This window comes from Castor canadensis, chromosome 4 (assembly GCF_047511655.1).
Source record: "Castor canadensis chromosome 4, mCasCan1.hap1v2, whole genome shotgun sequence".
In the NCBI taxonomy this organism is placed as follows: Eukaryota; Metazoa; Chordata; class Mammalia; order Rodentia; family Castoridae; genus Castor; species Castor canadensis.
In genome coordinates, this window is record NC_133389.1 from 171,216,143 (window position 1) to 171,239,023 (window position 22,881).

The 22,881-nt window shown below is 42.2% G+C and overlaps 1 protein-coding gene across 1 annotated transcript in view; it reads right to left on the bottom strand.

The window, feature by feature from the left end:
- Positions 1 to 22,881, bottom strand: part of Serpine2 (serpin family E member 2) — a 55,228-nt gene that overhangs the window by 13,390 nt on the left and 18,957 nt on the right. The window contains exons 2-3 of the mRNA XM_020179392.2: positions 6,734 to 7,014; positions 3,872 to 4,099 (exon numbers count right to left, since the gene is read on the bottom strand). Coding sequence (XP_020034981.1) covers positions 3,872 to 4,099; positions 6,734 to 6,992 — 487 coding nt within the window. The 5' untranslated portion in view covers positions 6,993 to 7,014. The remainder of the gene's footprint in view (positions 1 to 3,871; positions 4,100 to 6,733; positions 7,015 to 22,881) is intronic.

Genomic DNA, 22,881 nt, shown 5'->3' on the forward strand with positions numbered 1-22,881 from the left:
TCCATTTATGGCTCAGGCATGGAGCTCGTTCCCACTATTACAGACATAAGAAGAAGCAGAGTCAGCCTAGAACAACTCCTAACTCTGAAGGAAAGTGCATCTCATGGGTTGTCAGGGGTGGTCACCTCATTCACATCAGGAGTGATGGAACTAACATAAATTTCTAGATGTTCCCCAGATCCTTCTCAAGAGCAAACTGTGGCTAAAGTTTAAGTTTCTCACTTAGGTTCTTTTTGCTTTGTCTTTGAAGAGTCGGGTGAATGCATATATGTGCATTTAAATAGGCAATTCTCATATCCAAAGCTATTAAATAGAATAAAATCACTAACTTTTGAAGAAGCCAGAGTGTCCAATTCAACAAAGTGTTAAGTCCTATTGATGACACTCAGAGGGTCCTTGAAATTGCATTTCCCTGATCCTGTGTGCAGTGTCTTCACTTGTCATTACTTCCACAAAGGGGCACTAGTGCTACCTAAGTTAAGACCTGGAAGGAAACTACAAGCTATACATAGCCATAATTTAATTCAGTACAAGGCTGGCCAGGAGGTCTATCCTGGGGGGAAGGAAGTGAGCACTTCATGCTCCTCCAGAAGCGTGAAGCTGCTTCCCAGTTGTGAATGCTGCTCCTTGCCTTTGTTGGGAACATTACGCAGTTCAGTACCTATTTCCGTTCAAGACATAGCTTATGGCCCTCTTCCTGTAAGCCTCTGACCCTTCTCCCTCCTTCCAAGGAGATGCCTCTTCCCTCACCGTCCACAAATCCAAGGCTTAGTACCAACATGATACCACAGAACTTCATTCTAGGCAACTTCAACATGCTTGTTTCCCACGACTGAACTGCGAGTTGCACTAGAGTAGACTCCACCATTCATTTTTCCCACTCCTAGTACTGTATTCAGCATACAGTCAGTGCTTAGTAAGCGTCTGAGAGTTATCCTCCTCCCTTTTAAATAATGCTTCCAACTGCCACTTTAACAGTGAATATTTAATAAGAGGGCATTAAGAAACAGAGAGAGGAAGGACAAACATTTTTAAAAGGTAAGAAATGCATAGCTTAGAGGTAAGAAGGCACATGGGGGAATGTGCTATCAGAAACTGCCAAATGTGTATTTACCACCACCCTACAATCCATCCACCCACCATCCATCCGTCCATCCATCCACCCACCCATCCATCCTTTTGGCTACCTACTTACCTACCCCGTGACAGGTATGCTCTTCAGTAAGAAAATTTAAAATAAGCCCTGTCCTCTAACAGGTATGGACTAGAGAGAGGTGGAGGCTGAAGTAAGTGATTTGGAGAAGCATAAAGCTACAACAACAAATACCTTGAAGTGAAAGTACTCAAGGCCGTGAGGGTAAACACAAGATGGATCTGATCTGCTTAGTAAGGTCTGGGGTGGATGGGGTCCTTGAGGAAGCACTACTTAAGCCAGAAGTTATAGAAATCACTCATGCTTCTTGAACGTTTCCTAGGGTGCCAGTCCCTCTGTTCAGTGCTTCACATGCACTGTTTATACCTTCAAAACAGCTTTCATGTTGTTATAATTATTCTGATAGTTATTACTATTATATCATCATTTTATAATGGAGCTGAGGCACAGAGAGGTGAAGTAACTTTACCCAGGTGACCGAGCTCATCAGCAAGTGGCAGAATAGAACTTCAAACAGAGAACCTGTGCCTTTAGCTACTCTTGTGTCAAGTAGAAATGAGCAGGAGCAAACACAGGGAAGCAGGAAGGCAAACATTCCAAACTGCTGGATGAATGTGTGGGCTGTGTGACAGGGACAGGTAGGTGAGTAAGGGGACTGAGAGGAGGCCATGTGGCCAGCACACAGGGTACATGGAGGAGAAGCTGAGGCTGCAGAGGAGCTAACAGGTCAGACACATCACTAGTGTGCCCCAATGCCTCTTCAGGTCAGCTCTCACTCTCTGCAGGGAAGGAGCTATCATCTCCATTCTCTCTTGTCTAACAATGTCTAGCAATTTTCCTCACATGGACCATTTGTTTGAAATTTGTGAGAACAATTTGGTTGAGCAGACAGTGGCCAGAGATGCTAAATGCCCTGTAATGTTCAAAACAGTCCCACACAATGAAGAAAAAAATGACTTCCAAATGCCCCACCAGATATCCACGTTAGCAAGAGCCTAATTATAAAAAGTTCACTCTTTCCTGCATGTAAACACACACACAATTTTTTTTCACAGACCTTTAATGTATGCTGAATTTCCCAGGAATGTGACAACCAGATTAGTGGAGCCTATACTTGGTTCAGTTCAGAAATTTACCAAGAGAATTACATCACAGCTCGTGGTGTGCGTGTCACCAGTATAACACACCTGTTCTGGTCTGCTTTTACTGCTGTTCGTTCACACCTATTCTATGAATCTGGCACTTTACTATGTATTCAGGTACAGTGGTACCCAAGGGTTTTAGCTACACATATAAATTACTTCTTTTGTTTTTTCTTGTATTATGGTTTGGCACTGTATTAATTGTGTATGTGTGCACCGGATAAATGATCTATGAATCTGACTTCAAGATAATGAAGAGTATTACAAATATTTGTTTAAAAGGAGGGAGTTGAGCCTGACAGTTGAAAAGCCCTGTTTGGAGCTCACTGCTGTCCTTCCCAGCATGGCCAGGTGCTCTGAAAACCATTTCGTGACATACTAATAGGACCCAACGCTGTCATTCCACAGGTAACAAAGGCAGCTGGAGTGGGTGACGACATAACACAGTCACACAGCCAGAGTCGGGACCAAGAACCTGTCCTGCAGGCATCTGCTGCCCACCACCCCTCCCAGGCCCAAGTCATTAAGCTCCAGCTGCCCAGAGCCACCCCAACACTCACACTGCTGCTCTCCCATTACTCCATAGTGCCGTAAGGGGCCCAGATTGTATAGCAATTGAGAAAGGATGCTACAGACTTACTAAGACCACCTGTTCTCCACTCTCCCTTTTTCCGTCTTGTCATTGGCTCTCCCAATGGTTCTCACACATTCACTTGCATTAAGTAGGGTGAGATTCTGCCTCAGTGTGTGGGGTCTAGGATTTTATACGCTAAACACACACATGGGTAATTCCCTGGGCAAGTGCACCAGGAATGCTGTGAGAGGCTGACCTTCCCCACTTTTCTCTTTTGGTTTCTTCTCCCTGTTGAGAGTCTCTCTTCTACAAAACCAGAATCTCACTTCTAGCCTTGGCATTCCTTTGTCTTCTCGGCCCATGCATCCTCCTGAACAGTTCCACAGAGACCTCCAGTTTACAAATCAGCAGGTTTAAAACACTGACATTGGGAGTGAGAACAGACACCTAATGAGAGAAGAGACACCTAAGCAAGCGGTCATTATGTGATGCAGAACGTGCTATAATGGCGGGCTTCATAAAAGGTGTAATCATAGGCCAAACATACCCAGCGAAGGGGTAGCTACAGTGTGGCAATGACAGAAACAAGAGGCCAGAGGTCAACCATTCCAAAGGGCGAGAGGATGTTCAAGGCCAAGGAAACAGAAGATACAAAAGCAGGAAGGAACGAACAAAAAACCACCAAAACAGACAGCAGCCTCTGGGCAAGGGCACTGGAAATGAGATACAGTAGGCAAAGGAGAGAGGTTGGCAGGGCTGTGTTCTGCTCTGCTGCCTACACTGCAGGGGGAACACCCCCCCCACCACAGGCAGTGAGTGGTGGCAGCATGAAACGGGAAGGCAGATAGACTGAGTCCTGGGACCACAGAGAAAGACAGAAAGGTGAGAATCTACTTGGGCCTGGGTGGTTCTCAACAGGGGGCCACTGGCCTTGACAATCTCGCCATCTCACTCCTTCATTCACAAACTAAGAACCCACAAGACGTACTTGTGGCCACTCACCCCTGGTTTCATTTTTCACCCATGCATTGATGGAGTCACAGGTGGAGATGGGGTCCTCAAAGTCCACACTCCGGACTTCACACTGAAACACATCTTTGTTCCTCGTAACAAAGGGCACTTCCATTTTAAAGCCATTCTTGACAAACACGGCATTGGCCACGGTCACAATGTCTTTGTTCTTCTTGGAGACGATGGCCTTGTTGATCTTCCTTAGCACTTTACCGACTCCTGAAAGAGAAATCAGAAAACTGCAATATCATGTAAGAATTTAAAGATGTTTTGCTTATTTTTAAACCTTTTCTTCTAGCAAATAAGAACAATATACACCGGATAAATCTGAGTACTTCAGTCTTCTGCCTTTGACATGGTCTTTTTCTTAAGAAAAGGAGGGATGGGGTTAAAATAAACACTGAAAAGTCCTTAAAAATTAATTGTGCTTCTGTACCAAAACAGACATATTTAGGGTGTTCTCAACACCTTCCCTTCTTCCCCTGGTAGCCATCTGGGCATCAGGTGAACGTGAATGCTGGCCTGCTCCTCCACTCTGTAGCCATGGGGGAATAAATCAAAGGGGACTTCCTCCTTCATTCTCTCTCCTAACAATTTTCCACTTCCTTTCCTGCTATGGATTTAACAATGTGATTTCTTTCTGCTATTTGGGAAAAAAATGAATAAAACAGGCATTAAGAAGACTATTAAAAATTGCCATGTGCCACCAGCCAGAACGATGTGATTTTTACTTAATATGGAACTCAAAAAGTAAAGAAATTAATTTCATGGCAATGTAAGCTTTATTTTACATGAGCCATTCATACATGCTCCATTTCATTTTGGAGCATGAAAGAGAGAAAACTATGTCGTAAAGATGAAATGTGTTTCTACAGAGAATAGAATTTCAGCTCCTTCCTAATCATTTGGGGTCCTTTCAAAATTGTTCTGTCCTGAAATATCCTGCCAGTCACCTTGATGGTGTCCTGAAGAGCTCACTTGTCACTCTCAACGTGCTTCTTCAGACCCTTTAAATAAGTACAGGGCCAGGGCTTCTTCCCACAATCCCCAGCAAGGACTTCACAACACGAACAGGCCTTTCTGAGCCCTCTCATTACTACCCCTCACACTGTTTTGTGGGCAGGCCCATTTTACAAGTAAGGGAACACACAACAGTGGGGTTCAGAGGCCAAAAGACACTTCTAAGGCCCCTTTAACCCTACTTCTACCACAAGCCACAAGCCCTGGGATCTTCTGCAGGGACAAGTACCCAAACAGTCCTGCCTCCTTCCTCAGTGAGTGCCACTACTTTAAAGTTCACAGAGGCTGAGCTCCAACAGTGCTCTCCATGATGAGTAAGTATACTATGCACACCAAAGTCACATTTTCTGGATGACTCCTAGCAATTCTGGAGGAAGAAAGGTGGGAGTGGGTTTGATGGACCAATAAGCCAATGTCATGAAAACTGCAGAAATAATGACTTCACATCAAAGAGGCTCAGTGGGAAAACAAAAAACAAACACCAGTTGCTATTTTAAAACTATACTGGCTGACAGAGTCTGGACTGCCTCAGGAAAGCATAAATTATAGCAGTGATTCACTATGGAGTTATTAATCACCAAGAGCTTCTGAACTTCTAAGCAAGGGGCAGGACAGTATGTTCCAAGAATTTACCCATTCCTCACTTCCAACAGGTGAACAAATTGCAAAGTCACACAAAGTTTATTGACATGCCAACAGAACAGGGAAGCCTGGCGTTTGATGCCCACAGCCATGGTTGAAGCCATGCTGAGAACACAGCAAAGAGGACATGGCCTGAAGCCTGGAACACCACTAACTCCTCCTCTGCTAATCTCACCCTCCCAGGACAGTCAAGTCTTAGCTAGTAGGGGTGGAAGAACACCGGAGAGAAACGCTCTCCCTCTCTAATGAAGTAAGTGATATGAGATGGGACTTGTTCAAAGTCACCATGCAAAGAAGATCTTAGAAGCCAGTCCTGTACCCGTGTGCTCTGAACTGTGGAAAAGTTAGGTAGAGGACAGCACCGATTAAGGAAACAGTCCCAGGAGGCACAGTGCATATGGTTAAATTCGTGGATTATCAACAGGTTTTTCTTTCAATAAAATTAAACCTTTCTCATTGCTTCTTGTGTTATTGTTTGGTTTTTATTGAAACAGAGACTTGCTATGTAGACCAGGCTGGCCTTGGACTTGTGATCTTCCTGTTTTGGCCTTCAAGTACTGAGATTAAAGGCATACACCACCATGCCCAGTGGCTAGGATTTAGTCTTAAAAAATTTTATTTAGCTTTTGATTTTAGATTTATAAGAGGCTTCAAAACAACAGATAGGGTTGTCCCATGTGCCCTTCTCCCAGTTATCTCCAATGATATGGTCACTGTAACAGGAAATTGCCATTAGTACAGTCCACAAAGCTCATTCTGATTTGGGTCACTTTTCATACATGATTGTGTGCATGTACACGCGTGTACGTGGAGCTCAACGCGACAAAACCACAACAACTCCATTACCGTAAGGTTGCTCATACTATCCTCCACGGTCACCTCTCAGCCTCCCCTGCCAACCTATTTTAAAAGGGTACAATACAATGCCTTTCAGCCACGTCTACTATTGAGGTGGGTGGGACAGGAAGCTTTCCCTTTAGAGGAGAGGCGCCCCACAGATCTGAGACCACAGTCCAGAACCTCAACATCTTCCCTTTAGGACAGACTAGCCAAAAAGGCCCAGAAGGGACTGCATATAGTCCTGGATGTGCTGCCTCTCTGGCTGTAAGCAAAGACCAAGCAATGAACATCCCCCACCCCAATGCGGAGCTCCCGGCAGAGGTCCCGCCAGTGGGTGTACGGCACACATACCATTCACACTGTATCTCATGGCTGTCGTGAGCTGCTTCTTCGTCCTGCCATCGGCCCCCAGCTGCAGCATCCCCAGGACAGATGCAATCCCATGGGGTGAGACAACGATGTTGTCATGAGGCCGCGACTTGATGATCTGATTGAAAACTTGGATCCCTATGTCGGAGCCTAGTTCCTCGAGAGACAGAGGGTTGAACTGGGAAAACACGGAGGGCAAAGTCACTGTGGCCAAGAGGAAGAAAGGAAAATGCCAAGTCATGGTTCCTTCCAGCAAAGACGGCCTGAAAAAAAAAAAAAACCCAGATAAAACTATTTTACCTTATTCTTACATGAACACAAAGGGAGGACTACTTTGTATTCAACTAGGTGTGATTTACTGTACTCCATGTAACTCAAAGCATGGTAATGTCCACAGCATAGATTAAATCACTCTTCAACACACAGGGCTTAGGCAGATGGGGTGGGAGAGAAGCAAACTTCCATCTGTTGGGTCCTCACTGTGTCAGGCTCCATACTAAAATCATGACTTAATTCTCCTAACTCCATCCATTCACTTAAACCAACATTTACCAAGGGGCTGTCATGTGCCAAGCCCTTTTCAAAATGTCAGGCATAAAACGTAAATCAGATGGCTAAGACTTCTGCCTCTGTGGAGTTTCCAGTCTAGCGGGGAGACAGAAAATGAAGCAGCAAGCAAGAAAAGTGACTTCAGGGCGGCATAAATGTCATGTTCATAAAGTAAAGAGGTGTGATGAATGAAGGTCACAGGCAGGGACACTAGAGAGGGCTGTCAGGGAGCTACCTTGGTGGTGGGGAACACTGGTGGCAAGAACTGAGTGGTGAAACAAAGCCAGCCCTACAGGGATATGGGAATGCCAGGCAGAGAGACATCAGGGCACAGGCCTGGGGAGGAGTATGCATGCTGTGTTGAGGCCAGTGTGGTTGGGAAGTAACACTGCATTCTGAGGGCCCCAAGAAACCGCTAGAGCGTTTTAAACAAGGGACTGAATCCGGGTTGCTGTGATTATAAGTACATGGACTTGATTCCTTTACCATAAGCACATTACTTTTTAAATTACAGGATTGTTAATTAAAATAAATTTCAGCAGCAACTTTATAGTTACAATAGGGGAGAACAATTGGTAAATGCAGACATCACAAGGATGGCACAGCTTCCCCTGAGAATTTCAATTACAGTGATTTGCTTTAAATAAGCTCCACTCCTTGATTACCACTTACAGGGCTTTCTTGGGCTCTGACAAATAAGAGGTAGGAAATTTACATGTATTTATGGAAAAGCAAATACTTCCATTAAGTAGGAACTTAACAGTATCAGCTGACAAAAACAAAAGCAGAATTTGTGATGCTGCTAATTTGGTCCCTTCCCTAAGAGGCCTGAGTCTCCTGTGGAGCCAATTTGTGCCTTTCATCACATGTGTTCACATGTGGGAGGTTAGAGTAGTTGCAGAAAGTAAAACAGAGGAAAGTGTTTTAAGAGACAGGTGACCTGGAGTGAGAGGACAACAGTGTGTGGGAGAAGAAAGGACCTGGGACAGTATTGGGTAAACTGTCTCCCTGCCTTCCCTTCTTATTTGCTGAACTTCCCACGCTAGGTCATGGTACATGCTCAACAAACACTACTGGGATTAAACCCCAGAGCCTATGAACACTGCTTTCTACTTCTATTAATTATTTTTCATTGCATAAAAAGAGTGTTTATTGAGTGGGGCTTAAGAAAACACTTGTGTTTAGTCCTGAGCCTCACTGTGAGCTCCAACCACTCTCCAAGGAAACTGCCAGCACTGGGTTGGGCAAGGACTGTTGGTACAGACAGAATTCCCCGCCTGGCTCCTTCAAGCACAGTGAGCCACTAAGGCCACCATTCAAGTGGGTGTTGCAATTTTCTTATATCTTGTGAAACGAGCACCTTTTAAAAAATTCCGAACGTTCAGTGTTTCTCCAGCGCTTAATTGTAAAACAATTGTGGAAACCCAGCCTGTCTAAATTCAAAACGTGTAAGTGACCTACATACGCTCCCACGTGGCCTTCACTATGGCCAGCACGGCCTGTTTTGACTTCGGCACCTCAGACTGGCTCTAATACCGTGACAATTCCCTGAGTTTCCTGGAGCCTACTGGACACTGGAGAGCTTCCAAATCCTGACTATGGAACCTTTACTCATCTGAAAATTAGAAGCTGTGTTCTTCCTCCCTCCCTCTCTCTTTCCTTCAGGCAATATATTTCCTCTTTAACAGTTATGTACCATAAAGTGATCATAACTACAAAACAATCTGTGCAATCTTTGTAGAAATGGTCAAATCCAGTGTCTAGTGCCAACTTCTCAGTCTCAGTTACTGACTTCTACATTGCAGTCTGTCCTGGTATCTACGCTCAGAATGCTAGATTCCCCAAAGAATTCCCCCTGATTTAGTGAATATTTGAATACGTAGTTGAATTTGCACATTTACAAGGCAGAAAGGACATGAAACTCGTTTTGCCACTAGTAACTTAAAGCTAATTAGCTCAAATACTGTATTATTATTGTTGTTATTATTATTATCGCAAAACAGAGAGGAAGGGACAGTGACAGAAACCTAACAGCGCCAATGTCTTGGAGTCAGCAATAATAGTCTCCCAAATAAACAGCAATCTTATTTAGCAGAATTTTGCTCGGTTATGAATTTCTGCTAAAAGAACAGTTTCATTATGATGTGGAGGCGAGCTGCCATGGGTGTTTTTCTTGGTTTCTTGGACTCGGGGAATGTTTTGGAAACATGTCTATGTACAGTTTCATAACAGCACGCTGGGGCAGATCAGGGTTGTGCGGAACTTGGAGTCCGAGTTATTTTTGATTGATGTCCTGGGCATAACGTCTGCTTGGCCAAAGCTCACTGGTCTAAACTCACCTGGCTTGTATACATGTCTAAGAATAAGCCTTTCCTTCTCTCTGAAGTTCAGTGCCCAGAAGAGTACATGTTGGTCCATAAGTTACTGCTGGCTTGTATAAATTCTTTTTTTAATTCATTTTTTCACATGTGCATACATTGTTTGGGTCATTTCTCCCTCTTGCCCCCTGCCCCCACCCTCTTCCCATCAGCTTGTATAAATTCTAATAGTAAAACATATTCATGTCCAAATAGACAATCTTTCACATGAAATAATGGCTGCAATTCTTGGGCTCTGAAATGCTTCATCTCTTAGAAGAAGCAAATTCCCATAATGGGACGAACATAGCAACTTCCTGTCTATATTCATAAGAGAAATTACACTTCAAACTTTGTATGAGAACGAATAAAACTTCTGCCCAAGCATATTGGGGAGCATTGATATGAAGGATCATAAATCTGCTGAAGTGTTTCCACTTCTTCAGTGTTTTCACAACACTTAAAAAATCGTGTATCGTTTAGGCCATCGTTGGGGGAGATCACAAACCTCCCAATAAAGCCACTGCCACAGGCATCTTCTTCCAAATGCTGGTTTCTCTTTATCCATGTAATGCCAGTTTCTCTTCCTCCAACCCTTTTCACTTTCTAGCATGAGGAAAGTTTTTGATGCAATTGGGTATGCTCTGAGCGTTCAGCATGATTTAGCATAGCAAATAATGGGTTGGTAGTTTTGCAAATGCTAGTTTCAAAATGCATGGCTATACTTAAACATGAACCACTTGCTGATAGCAGACGACATGCACCACACAGGCAACACTTGAATCCTCTGCTGATTTTCAACAGCTTGCTGCCTATGTTCATCTGGTTGTTTAGAACACTCTCTGGTGGACTACGGAGGGTCATTACTCTGTAAAATTTACCAACTCCCCTCTTAAAGGGTTGCGCTTTCTGCCAATAAGCCTTGGTCTTTCCTTTGCTTTTCTCCCTCACCCTCTGCCTAGTGATTGCCAGTGTTTCCCCCAATTTCTTCCATGGCCAGGGTTAAGCTTTTCCTGATTGTCCTACATGGGTTATTCACTTCCTTCTCTGACTTCCTATAGCATTTCTATCTGCACATCTCATTTGAGTTGTTCACATACGTTTTCTTTTCTCCCAACTAGACAGGAATCTCATAGAAAGTAGGACCACGGGGCATTGGCATCTCAGTGCCCACAGTGTCTAATTTACAGCCTTACTGCTGGTAGATGCCACGTCAGAGGCAGAACCCTGGGACTGACGCAGCTGCCAAGGATTTGCTTTGGAAAAGACTGTGACTGAATTGGCTGCCATTTCCTACTTGGCATCATGGCTGCCCTCAGCTCTCTGGGGAAGCCCAATATCATCAGAAAGAAGACTAAGAAGGTCATCCGGAACCAGTCAGAATGATATGCGAAAATTAAGCATCAAGAGTGGAAACCCAGGGATACTGACAGCAGGGTGTGCAGAAGATTCCCGGGACAGATCCTGATGCCCAACATCGGTTATGGGAGCAAAAAGAAAACAAAGCACATGCTGCCCGGCGGCTTCCTGAGGTCCCTGTCCGCATCAAGCAGCTGGAAGTGTTCCTGATGTGCACAGATCAGCCACAATGTTTCCTCTAAGAATCACAATGCCAGCACGGAAAGAGCAGCCCAACTGGCCATGAGAGTCACCAGGCTGTTCTAAAAATACTTTAGGCAACTAAAAGTCAGGAGATGTCACACTGAAGTCTGGATTTAGAATTATTCTCAGGAAAAATGAAAAAAGAGTGGAAGTTCTGGTACCACTGGGCCCTCACTCCCACAGCAAACTTTTGGCTGCATAGCCACTGCTATTCTAGGGACTAGACCCATGCTTTCCAATTGCCACTGCATCTTGCTGTTGTTCCTCCCACTTCCCCCACAGTGGCTGCCATCCATCACCAGCCATGGCAGCACACGCGTTTGTGACCAGACCTCTGAACTGAACCACTGTTAACCAACCATCATGGACTGGGGGGAGTCACAGAGATGGAGCTTACTTTCTAACACACACACACACACACACACTACACTTTATAACACGAGATGAAAAACAATAGGGTATCTATGTACTCTACTTATTAAGTTGTCTGAAAAGAGATTGATGTGAAAAGAACACCACAAAACTCTTCTGCCTTCATCACTTAGGCAGATAATTCTCACCTGCTGGGGGAGGGGGAAGTGCAGGAGTGTCTAATGAAGGGAAAGATCTCCATCCCCCCTCCCCGTCATGCTCTAAAAAAACTGCTTCAAGAGATATAGTTTATAAAATATATAATATAAAATATGTCTTTAAAAACTTTATACCATGGAAGATTTCAAATATATACAAAAATACAGTAAGCCCATGGTATTTAACACCTAGGTGAAACAATGATCAACTCATGGCTAATTTTATTTCTTATTATATCAAAGATTACTTTGAAGCAAGTTTTAGACATCATCTAACAGTATTAATTTCTTTTTCAAGTATACCCCAAGTCTAAGGACTTAAAATACAGATCCTCAATAACATTATCCCACTACAAAATCCTCCATAGGCTAAACATCCAGTCAGTATGTAAGTTGCTGATTGCCTTTCTTTTTCTTTTTGTGGTGCTAGCATCAAACCCGGGCTTGTGCTTGCTAGACAAGTGCTCCAAGTAGGTTACATACATGCCCAGCCCCGGCCCATTATCTTCTAGTGTGTTATATGTTATTTGCATCAGGATCTAAATAAAGCTCCATACATTACAACTGGTTGATAATACTTTTTTTTAATTAGACCATCCCTTGTTGCTTTATTTTAACTTTTCTCTTGGAACTTTTTTCTTGAAGAAACTCCTATAGTTGTTTCCCCACCTGGAGTTTGTTGATAGAACTGATGTGATGCTGTTTAACCAGTTCCTCTGTCTCCTGTACTTGCTGTAAATTGGTAGTTAGACCTGGAACAGGGGGTCTGCAAACCATGGCCAGAGGGCTAGATCTGATCACATTTTTTGTTTCACCTCTTCATCAGAGCTCTTACAGCAACTGGAACAGACAGGAGTAGCTAGTTGCAACACAGACTCTATGGTCTGAAAAACCAAAACCAAAACCAAAACCAAAAACATTTACTCTCTGTCTCATTACAGGAAATATTTGCCAATTCCTACTCCAGAGGTTGGTGAGATTCAAGTCAACTTTCTTTTTCGTGGCACTGGAGTTTGGTTTGAACTCAGGACCTCATGCTTGCTAGGCAGGCAGGCACTCTTAGCACTTGAGCCACTCCACCATCCTCAAATCAACTTTCTTTGCTGGCAAAAATATTTGTAGAGGTGTTATACAGAGCACTGGACTCAGGAGACAGTAGTGGGCTGTCTGTTTTTTGTGACGTTAGCAGTTACTCATGATCACTTCCCAAGCACAGATTTCATAAGTGGTTCTGAAATAGTGGGTGTGATTACAATTCTAACTTTCCTCATTCATTAGTTAGAATATTTCTATAAAAAGCAATTTTCCATAACCAACTATTTGGTTACCCTGAGGTTCAGTGTATTCAGCAGAGGCAGGATAAATGCTTGATTCATTCTGTGTCTAAGAGTTCTCAATTCAAAATGGATTGATTGCCTAATTTTTAGCTTACCAGAGGGTTTTGTTTTTGTATCACTATGAGCTCATGTTTTTCAACATATTTTAAGACTCTGGATCCACTGTCAATATTATTCTTATTGAAGTTCAGAGTAAGTCTCTCCAGGTTGATTCCTGACCCTTTCAATATGATCCTATGGTCTTCTTAGCTTCATTTCTGGTTTGACAAGTTATTCCGTGTTCATCTGCCTATATCTGTCCAGGGTAGAATCAGTAACTTCTCTAGGGAGCTCTGGTCCTTTTAGTTGGAAACACTATTTACAGCGAGCACCCTCATCTAATAAACCCTAAATAAAATATGGAAATACTGAGCAACAGTGATATAGAAAAGCCAAAACCATTTACAGCTCATCTCTCTGGCTGGACTAGAGCCAAATATTGAAATTCAAAATTTGAAAGACAGAGTGCTCACACATGAATTGGCTTGCCTCCCACAGTCATATAGGCCATGGGATTCCCACTGAATGATGACAAGATGGGGGAAGTGGCTGGCATTAAAAGCTGGGCTAGGAAAATACAATATAGTATCTAACCATAGGATAACATGCTTTATATTATGAAATCAGTGATTTTCCTGAATTTTCCCTCTCCTAAAAGTGGTAGCACAATAATGCAGGCACCCTGGAATGAACAACTGAGACACAGCACGACAAGCACATTGTACACCTTCTTTCCATGAAAGCTGCCATTTTCTCCGGCTCTGGCAAAGTATTGATATCCTTCTGGTCTCTCTGTTTCTAGAATCCTGGTTCTTAGAACCTAAGGCTCCTTATTAATTTGCCTCTGGACCAAAAATTTCTTCTAGAGGGGCTACAGTAGATAGGAAAAAACTGGCTATCAAACTGTATTAGACTGATGACATCTCTCAACAGGGCTTCACAAAGAAAAAATCCTAGAGGAAAGTTTTAGGTTGTCAAACTGAGATAGAATTCTAAGTGGTTTTGAATAGGGCCATGCTACCTAGCAGTCAGGACAAATGTTTCTAACCAAGATTTTGCCAACAGGCAATGGTCCAACTCTTAAGGATATTGGGCAAGAGGATCCTTTAGAGTTGACCCATGAAGTTGACCCTTTAGAGTCTGTCACTGTGTTTGCAAAGTGACAGACATTGTCAATGCATAAATAATTGGGGTTAAGCCTCAAATATGATCCTATGAGGACAGGAAGTCAAATCTGGCCACTGAAACCTGTCCACACAATAAATTCTGAAATGTGTCCTCTAAGATCTGTTTTCATTCTTCAAATACTACTACATTGTCTTAGGATAACCAAATCAGATGAACAAGCAAACTGAAGTGCATCTTGATATCCCAGGGATGTGCACAGAGTGTCGTCGAGGTGAGTCAGCATCTTTTCAGCTTAGGGAAGAGGAAGCAGGAAATGCTGGAGGACAACAGGAGCATGGTGGTTTTAAAATGTGCTCTTTCAGGTTACTGGAGACACACTTAGTATTCTTGGAATTTTCTCTTAAATTTTTATCTGACTTCCAAGTGTGTGTATATGCTCAATTTATGACACTAATTTGACCATAAAAGAACCTAAAACTGCTTAGGAAAAAAATTTCAAGCACTGAAATGTATGGCAACAATGTCTATAATGAAGAAAATACACTTATTTTCATTCTGATATCTCTTCTGGGGGGGAAGAGGGGAGGCTAGAAGGAAGAGAATTGGAAATTTGCTAGCTTTCTACATTTAAAATAGAAGATTAAGGAACACTTATTCTACTTCACTCTGTTTCAGAGAAAATTTGCCTAAGGTTCAAATCCTAGTTATTTATTTATTTATTTATTCAGTGGTGCTAGGGATTAAACCTAGGGCCTTGTGCATGCTAGGCAAGTGCTCTACCTCTCGAACTACACCCCTAGCTCCCTCCACCCCCTACCGTATTTCATGTATCGGGGTGGTGGCCGTGGGAATTAACTAGGCACAAACAAAAAGACAGGTAGTAAATACTGATGTATCAGGGTCAGGGCAGATTGCCTAATAAATATTGGTTCCCTTCCCCTTGTCTTCCTCAATGCTCAAGGCCTAAATAGTCTGATTTTATTTCAACAACTATTTAGAAAGTCTCAATGATCTGGCTAAGAAAATGTGTCAAACACAACATCTGATATAGCTCTGTTTGTATCTTTATAGTTTCCTTAGACTATTTAAGACACAGCTGTAGGGCTGAGGGTACATCAGTGGTAAAGCATTTGCTTAGCATGTGTGAGGCAATGACTTCAATTTCTAACACCGTAAAAAAAAAAAAACATAAAAAAAACTTTGAAACAAACTTGGTGTGTTTTTTTTTTATAGGACATATAAATAGAATAAGGTATACTGGTGTGTTTTAGTGTTTTTATAAGAGAATGCAGTGGTGGATAATGGTGGGGGTGAAGGTGTATGCCCCTCAAACAATGGAGAGTTCTAAGATATGTTTTCCAGCCTGCTGATGCAGGTCAGTAGATCTGTAATGCTTCAAATGGGTGATTTTCTAATCCAACAACCAAGAGCTGACTCAAGACATTACAGGGACATTGACTACCAGTTCTTAATCTTTAAAAACAAGAAAGCACATTTCTTTTTGCATATTAAAAAAAAAGTATCATGGAACTGGAGGCATGACTCAAGTGGTAGAGTACCTGCCTAGCAAGAATGAAGCCCTGAGTTCAAACTCCAGGACTGTCTCCCACAAAAGAAGTATTACAGATAGTGTATGACTAATCACAGTTTTAGTACTTTTGGAAATATATAATAGTAGTCACTAATTCACAAACGCTTTAAATGAAATGAAAATTGTTCTTAGCTGTAACAGAACTTAGATACATTTTTAAAAATCTTATTTTGAGATATTATCCATTGAGTCTATACTCAAAGCTGGACTATGAACATGACTGCTGGTCCTTTGGAATGACACTAATGTTGTCTATGAGTCTTGATTCATAGATAAGAAAGCAATATAACCTCTAGATTGTTGCTAAAAACAAAAAACGAATAGCAAATGTTAGAAGTGTAGCCTGATTAAAAAAAATAAATCTTTCCAAAAGGCAATCTTTGGTATGTAGAATTGACCTTAAAAATGTATCTACTTATTAAACAGCAATACCCCTTCTATCAATCAACTGTAAGATAATAAAAAAGATCTGGGTTCAAAAAATGTTATTTCTAGGAGCAAAATCCTTGTAATATTCTATGCAATAAATAATCACATGGCAATTTTAATTGCAACTTGAATCTCCAACAGAGGAGACTCCTTTGGGTAACCTTTACCATCTCTGTGTCCTTAACCTCTAACTTTTGTGTGTTTTTTTGCTAATATTTTACACCTATTATTTTTGGACAACTGCCATGGGAACTGGAGCCCACCATTCTTAGTGGGCTTTAAGTGCTCCCCATGAACTCTGCATTGGGACTTCACTTGACACCATCTTTTGTTCAGCTTTTTCCTTTTCTAATTCACATTCTTCCCATTCCCATACTGGTTTTGCCTGGAAGTACTTCCTTAACGAATCACTTGCACTTTAACCTTGCTGCTTCAGGGAGAACATGGCCTGTGCCACCCAACAATAAGGAACAGTGAATGACATCCACACAACATAATATCTCTCTGCTGTTAAAAGCTATCTTTGAAGAAAACTTGAAGATATACTAATATATTATAGACATTTTTTTTGAGTCTTGCTATGTAATCAAGGCTAGCCTTGAATTCTCTCTCTTTCTGCCTCAGTTTGGTGATGGGATGAGTATAACTTAATTGAAAAAAGTAAATTATTTATGATATAATTAACTATGCAAAAATTATACATAGGAACTGAAAAAAGACTAAGGATTCCAAGATACTATACAATTGTTTCTGATGGTGTTACTTTATTATTCTGTATTTGGTTCTACAGTTTTTAAAATTTTGGCATTGGAACACATCCTTTAAAACAGCATCCCTTTCTCTGTTTATAAAAACTTACACAGCAGAGCTCAGTTCTGGATCACCTGAGCAATGACAGGTGTACTGAAGTGGAGTGGGGAGGATCAGAGCACAACAGTGGCTGAGTCAGAGGATCATAAAAAACTGTAATAAAAAAAACGGTATTTAATGAAAAAGAAGAGTTGACAAATAGTATGGTGAGATCCCTTTATGTACGCTAAGATGGATGTTACATACCATTATAATCTATAGACCATTTCATACTTAGTTTTCTTTTTTTTTGGGGGGGGGTGGGTGGTACTGTGGTTTGAATTCAGGGCCATGAGTTTGCTAGACAGGCATTTTGCCACCTGAACCATAACCACAGCTCTTTCTGCTTTACTTATTTTTCAAATAGGTGAGTAAGGTCTTGTGTTTATACTGGATTGGACTAGACCATGAACGCCCTAGTTATACTCCTCACCTACCTGGGATGGCAGATACATGCTACCATGCCCAGTTTTTATTGGTTGAGATGGGATCTCTCCAATTTTTGTGCAAGCTAGCTTTGAACTGCAATCCTCCAGATCTATGCCACCCAGGTAGGTAGGATTACAGAACTCAGTCACCATGTTGGCCTCATGTTCAGTTTTTTCAGTAAGTGCTGGCTCTATTTTGATGAATGACTTGTGCAATTCATGTCTCTAAATATATATGTTAGATATTTAGGATTATGGCTAATTTTTTGTATTCACCTTGTTTAGCATAGTATCTAGAATATAGTAGGAACTCAAAACATGTTTATAAAATAAATTGTAGCTCAATAGAAATTAACAGTTTCACCACTATTTTAGGTGGCAGCAGAAACTGTTATTAAGGCCCCCCCCAATTCTTATTTGCTTAAAACTTCTAAAATACTCAGGACTAATAGCTGTCACTGGCTGAATGCCTACTGCTGTGGTCTGAATATTTGTGTCCTCCCAAAATTGCTACACTGAAATCCTAACCCCCAAGATGTTATCATTAGAAGTTGGGTCCTAGGGAGGTGATTAGATACGAGCGAGGAGCCTCATAAATGGTGTTAGTGCCCATAGAGACCTCAGGAAGCTAGCTAGTCCCTTCTGCCATATGAGGAAATAGCTAAAAGGAACCATTTGTAAACCAGAAAGCAGGCCCTCACCAGTCACTGAATCTGCTTGATCTTGGACTTCCTAGCCTGTAGACTGTGAGAGATAAATTGCAGTTGTTTATAAGCCACTCAGTCTATGGTATTTTGTTACAGCAGTTCAAACAGAGACATTTACAAAATGGTAGACACTGTGCTTGGAGCATTATACTCCATGGTAGTTTAATCCTCTACTTAACAAGCAGGCATTAGTGTTTCTATTTTACAGATGATAGAAACAGAAACCACCTTCCGCAGATGGTACAGACCATGCATGGTGAAGAGATGTGAAGCTGAGAGCAGGGGCTCTTCACTAATGTGCCATACTACTTCTAGTGATAGGGTTTAAAGGAAAAGGTGAAGAAACACTGCCTTCTACTACCTGGGCCTAAATCATCACACACTTGGAGCAAACAAGTGACCACAGCTTTCCAAGGCTCCAGAACTAAACATAATGGTTGTTAGTTTAGTGGATTTCATCAGGGGACATTTGGCAATGGCTGCAGACATCTTTGGTTGTCACACTTGGGTAGGAATGTTGGTGGGTGGAGGCCAGGGGTGCTGCAACATGTGGGTATAAACATCCCACAGCATAGAGGACGTTCCCACACGCCGAGGATAGCATTCCTGCTCTAACGCTCAAAAGACCACGAGTTCCCACTTTCCCTACAGGTCACCATGTGGTGAGGCCACTGACTTTCCTTCACTTAGAATAAAACTCTCAGGCTGAAGTCCTAGACTGTTCCTTTTCACAGCAAGGCTGTATTAATACTGATTTACACAGTGGTTCTCCCTGGAATTTTTAAGCTGAGGTTTCTCTCTGTGGGAGTGGAAGGAATCCAACCAATTACTTCTGTGAACTGTAGAAAGGAAGCTGGTGACCAGTAATTAAAGCTATGGCCTGATGGTCCATCTTAACAAATTTGTCATCCCATGCTCACCTGCGGGCTGTGGAGAAGTTCTGTGGCTGGAGGTGGGGACGCAGGCACTACACGGAACTTCCTTTTCATGGGGAAGGTGTCAGTACCCGTCTGAGTCACTGGGCAATTGTCCCCTCCCTCCCCCACAAACCTGAAATCCACCCCTGAAAGCAGCAGCTGACATCAGCTGCCCACAGCCTGCTCTCTCTCCACTGGCTACCTGTTTTTGTTACACCAAAGCAGCTCTGGTTCAGGAAACAGAACTGCCAAGTACAGTGAGAAAACCCAAAACACTCACACATATCTTGAATTATTCTCACAACCACCATACTAAGTCCCTGGGAATTTTCCGAACCAGTTATATCCAGTTATCTGCTTAGCTAAGCAAAACTGAGCTCAAACCCCTACTTTCCTCCCTTCACTCATAAAAGGGAACCTGTACAGCCAGCAAGAGGAAAGAAGACTCAGCAAAGCGGAGGCTGAATTAGGTCTCCAGGGTTGCCCTGTATCAAGTTACCCAAAAAAGGCCACCTGAGAGAGGTCCTGCCATCTGGTGGGGTGCCCTCTTTTTCTCAGAAGGAGGACCCAGTCATGGGAGACCTCTGAGACTTACGAAGAGATGCTTTTTTCTGAGCTGTGAGGGCCCTGTTTTGGCAGCCTTAACAGAGGACGTGGGCTTTAATCAGGCAGGAACTCAAAAACTCCATTCCTATTTCAGTCAGCTGGAGCGGCAGGCAAGGAAACCCACATCAACAGTACAGAGAGGGGCGAAGGCCTTGGGGGCTCGGATTCACAGCTAAAGCCTCTTGGCTCCTTCAAAGCTAGGCTGGTATTTCCAAGGTTGCTCAGTAAAGAAGGTTTGGTATTCAGTACAGCAATCTTCTCATCTGTTCCATGAATGCCAGTGCAGCACTAGTGAGCTGGGCATGGTGCTAGGGTCCTAGGAAGAGAATGGAGGCCCTGTGACTTGGTGACCACTTTCTCAGCTTTGAAAAATTTTATATTAACATGTAATAATTGTACACATGAATGAAGTATAGTTGCTTTTCCAACACATACACACAACATGCACTGATCAAGGTATCAGGGTATTTAGCATTTCCTTCTTAGTCTATAGCCTTGGTTCTCAACCTGGATGGCTTGGTCTCCCAGAGAATCTTGGCCATGTCTGAAGACATTTTTGGTTATCACAACTGGGTATAGGTGGGGAAGGAAGGCTAGGACATCTAGAGGAGAAGCCAGGGACACTGCTAAACATCCCACAGGGCCTCAGACAGCCCCCACCGCCAGGAATTATATGGTCCAGAACATCAGTACAGCTGAGGTCCAGTGAGATTACTCTAGAAGGAAAACAGACTTTAGCTAAATCATTATATTACTAAACTGATGTTAGCAGTCATGTTCACATATTTGCCTTACAAATGCTTGAACAGCAAGTAGTATGTACAGCAAAAGAAGCTGAGGCACACCTGGGAGGGAGTGGGGGGCAAGGATAATAGAAGGTGTGCTGAGAAAGGGGTCACAGGAGTAGACCTTAGAGATGAACTGCATATAACTAGACAAAGGAGAAGAGGAGTGGGGGCAGAGAAGTATTCCAGTAAGAAGGTCCCAAGTGCAAAATATCTGGTGTGAGGAAGCACCATGGATGATTCTGGAAATATTTTTATTTTCATGCCATCATTTTACAGTCATTTTAAAACAGAGTTGACCCAGTGGCCATTACCCTGATAGTCAGTTCACTGTGACACAGGCCAGAGCACAAACTGGAGACAAGCTGCAAGAACCTCTCAGACTTCTCTGTACCCTGGTCCCCTGCCTTCTTTCTCAACTTTCAGTCCTCAAGCATTATAAGAGGCGGGAATCACAATCCCAGACTTGCTTAGATTTTACATTAAAAACCTGAATGTCATAAAAAGCAAAAACTGATAAGCTGGGCCTCATCAAAATTAAAGACTTTTGATCTGTAAACAATCCTATGAAGAGGATGAGGGGACTAGCAGAAAATATTTGCATCTATCTGATAAAGGACTGGTATCTATCATACACAAAGAACTCTCAAGATCTAACTATTAAAAAAAGAGCAAGCAATCCAATTAGGAAATGGGCAAAAAATAGGGATATTCCATCAAAGAGGACATACAGATAGCAAATAAGCCCATGAAATAGTGTTCAACATTAACCATTAGGGAAATGCACATTAAAACTACAATAAGATACCACGATATGTCTATTACAATGGCTAAAATAAAAATCACCAGTTGCTGGTAAGGATTCAGAGAAACTATACAATTCACACAATGCTGGTGGGAATGCAAAATGGCACAACTACTCTGGAAAACATTTCAACTATTTTTTTACAAGACTATATACACACAACCACGTGGTCCACCAATCCAGAACATTCATTCCAGAGAAATGAAAATTCATGTTCACACACAAACCTGTACACCAACATTCATAGCAGTTTTATTTATAAGATCCCAAACTGGAAACAACCCAGAAGTTCTTCAATGGGTGAATATTTAAACAAACTGTGGTTACAGACATACCACAGACTACTTACTACTCAGCAATGAAAAGGAATGAATTATTGAACAGACTATTTATAGATGTAACAGCCTGGGTAGATATCGAGGAAATTATGCTCAGAGAAAAAGCCAATCCCCAAAGATTACATCCTACATCATTCTATTTACATAATATTCTTCTTCTTCTTCTTCTTTTTTTTTTGGTGGAACTGGGTGTGAACTCAGGGCTTCACACTTGCAAAGCAGGTGCTCTACCACAATCTCCAGTCTGTTAGTCCACTTTTGCTCTGCTTATTTTGGAGACAGGGCTCATGAACTATTTGCAGGGGTTGGCTTCAAACCTTGATCCTCCTAAGTAGGTAGGATCATAGGCTTGAGACACTGGTACCCTGTCCATTTATACAACATTCCTGAAATGCAAAATTACAGAGAGAGAGAACAGATCGGCGGTTGCCAGGGTTAGGAAGAATGGGAAGGGGAGGGATGGGTATGACTATAACAGAGTGGCACAAGGGGTCTTTTGATGAACTATTTTGTACCTGAACCGTGCTGGTGGTCACATAAATCCATACATGGGATAAAACCTCACAGTAGTAAATGCACACACATACAAATGAGTACTGATGAAATCCACTGGGTGGATGGATGGAAGAACTGCATCAACGTGAATTTCCTGGCATGGTGCTGTACTACAGTAGACGACCAGGTGAAAGGTATATGAATTTGCCTCATATTATTAACTTTTCACAACAGTGTATGAATCTACAACTACCTCAAAATAAAAACATTCTAGTTAGCAAACAAATGTCATGGCACCTAAAGATAAATCTTTTCATTTCACTATTTACTTTCTTTTTCCAATACTATAGCACAGTAAGTCTAGCTATTCTTTTAAAAGTTACCAAGTGTTATGCTTTTCCATAATTGTCCATTTTCATGTTTCATTTGTGACAATATCAATTCTCAGTCATGTTTTTCCTTGGTGGTATTGGAGTTTGAACTCAGGGCCTCAGGTTTGCTAGGCAAGCATTCTACCATTTGAGCCACACTCCCAGCCCTAATTTTTAGCCTTTAACAAAGAAATAAAAGCATCTAGGACATTGCACCTGGCCTCTGCA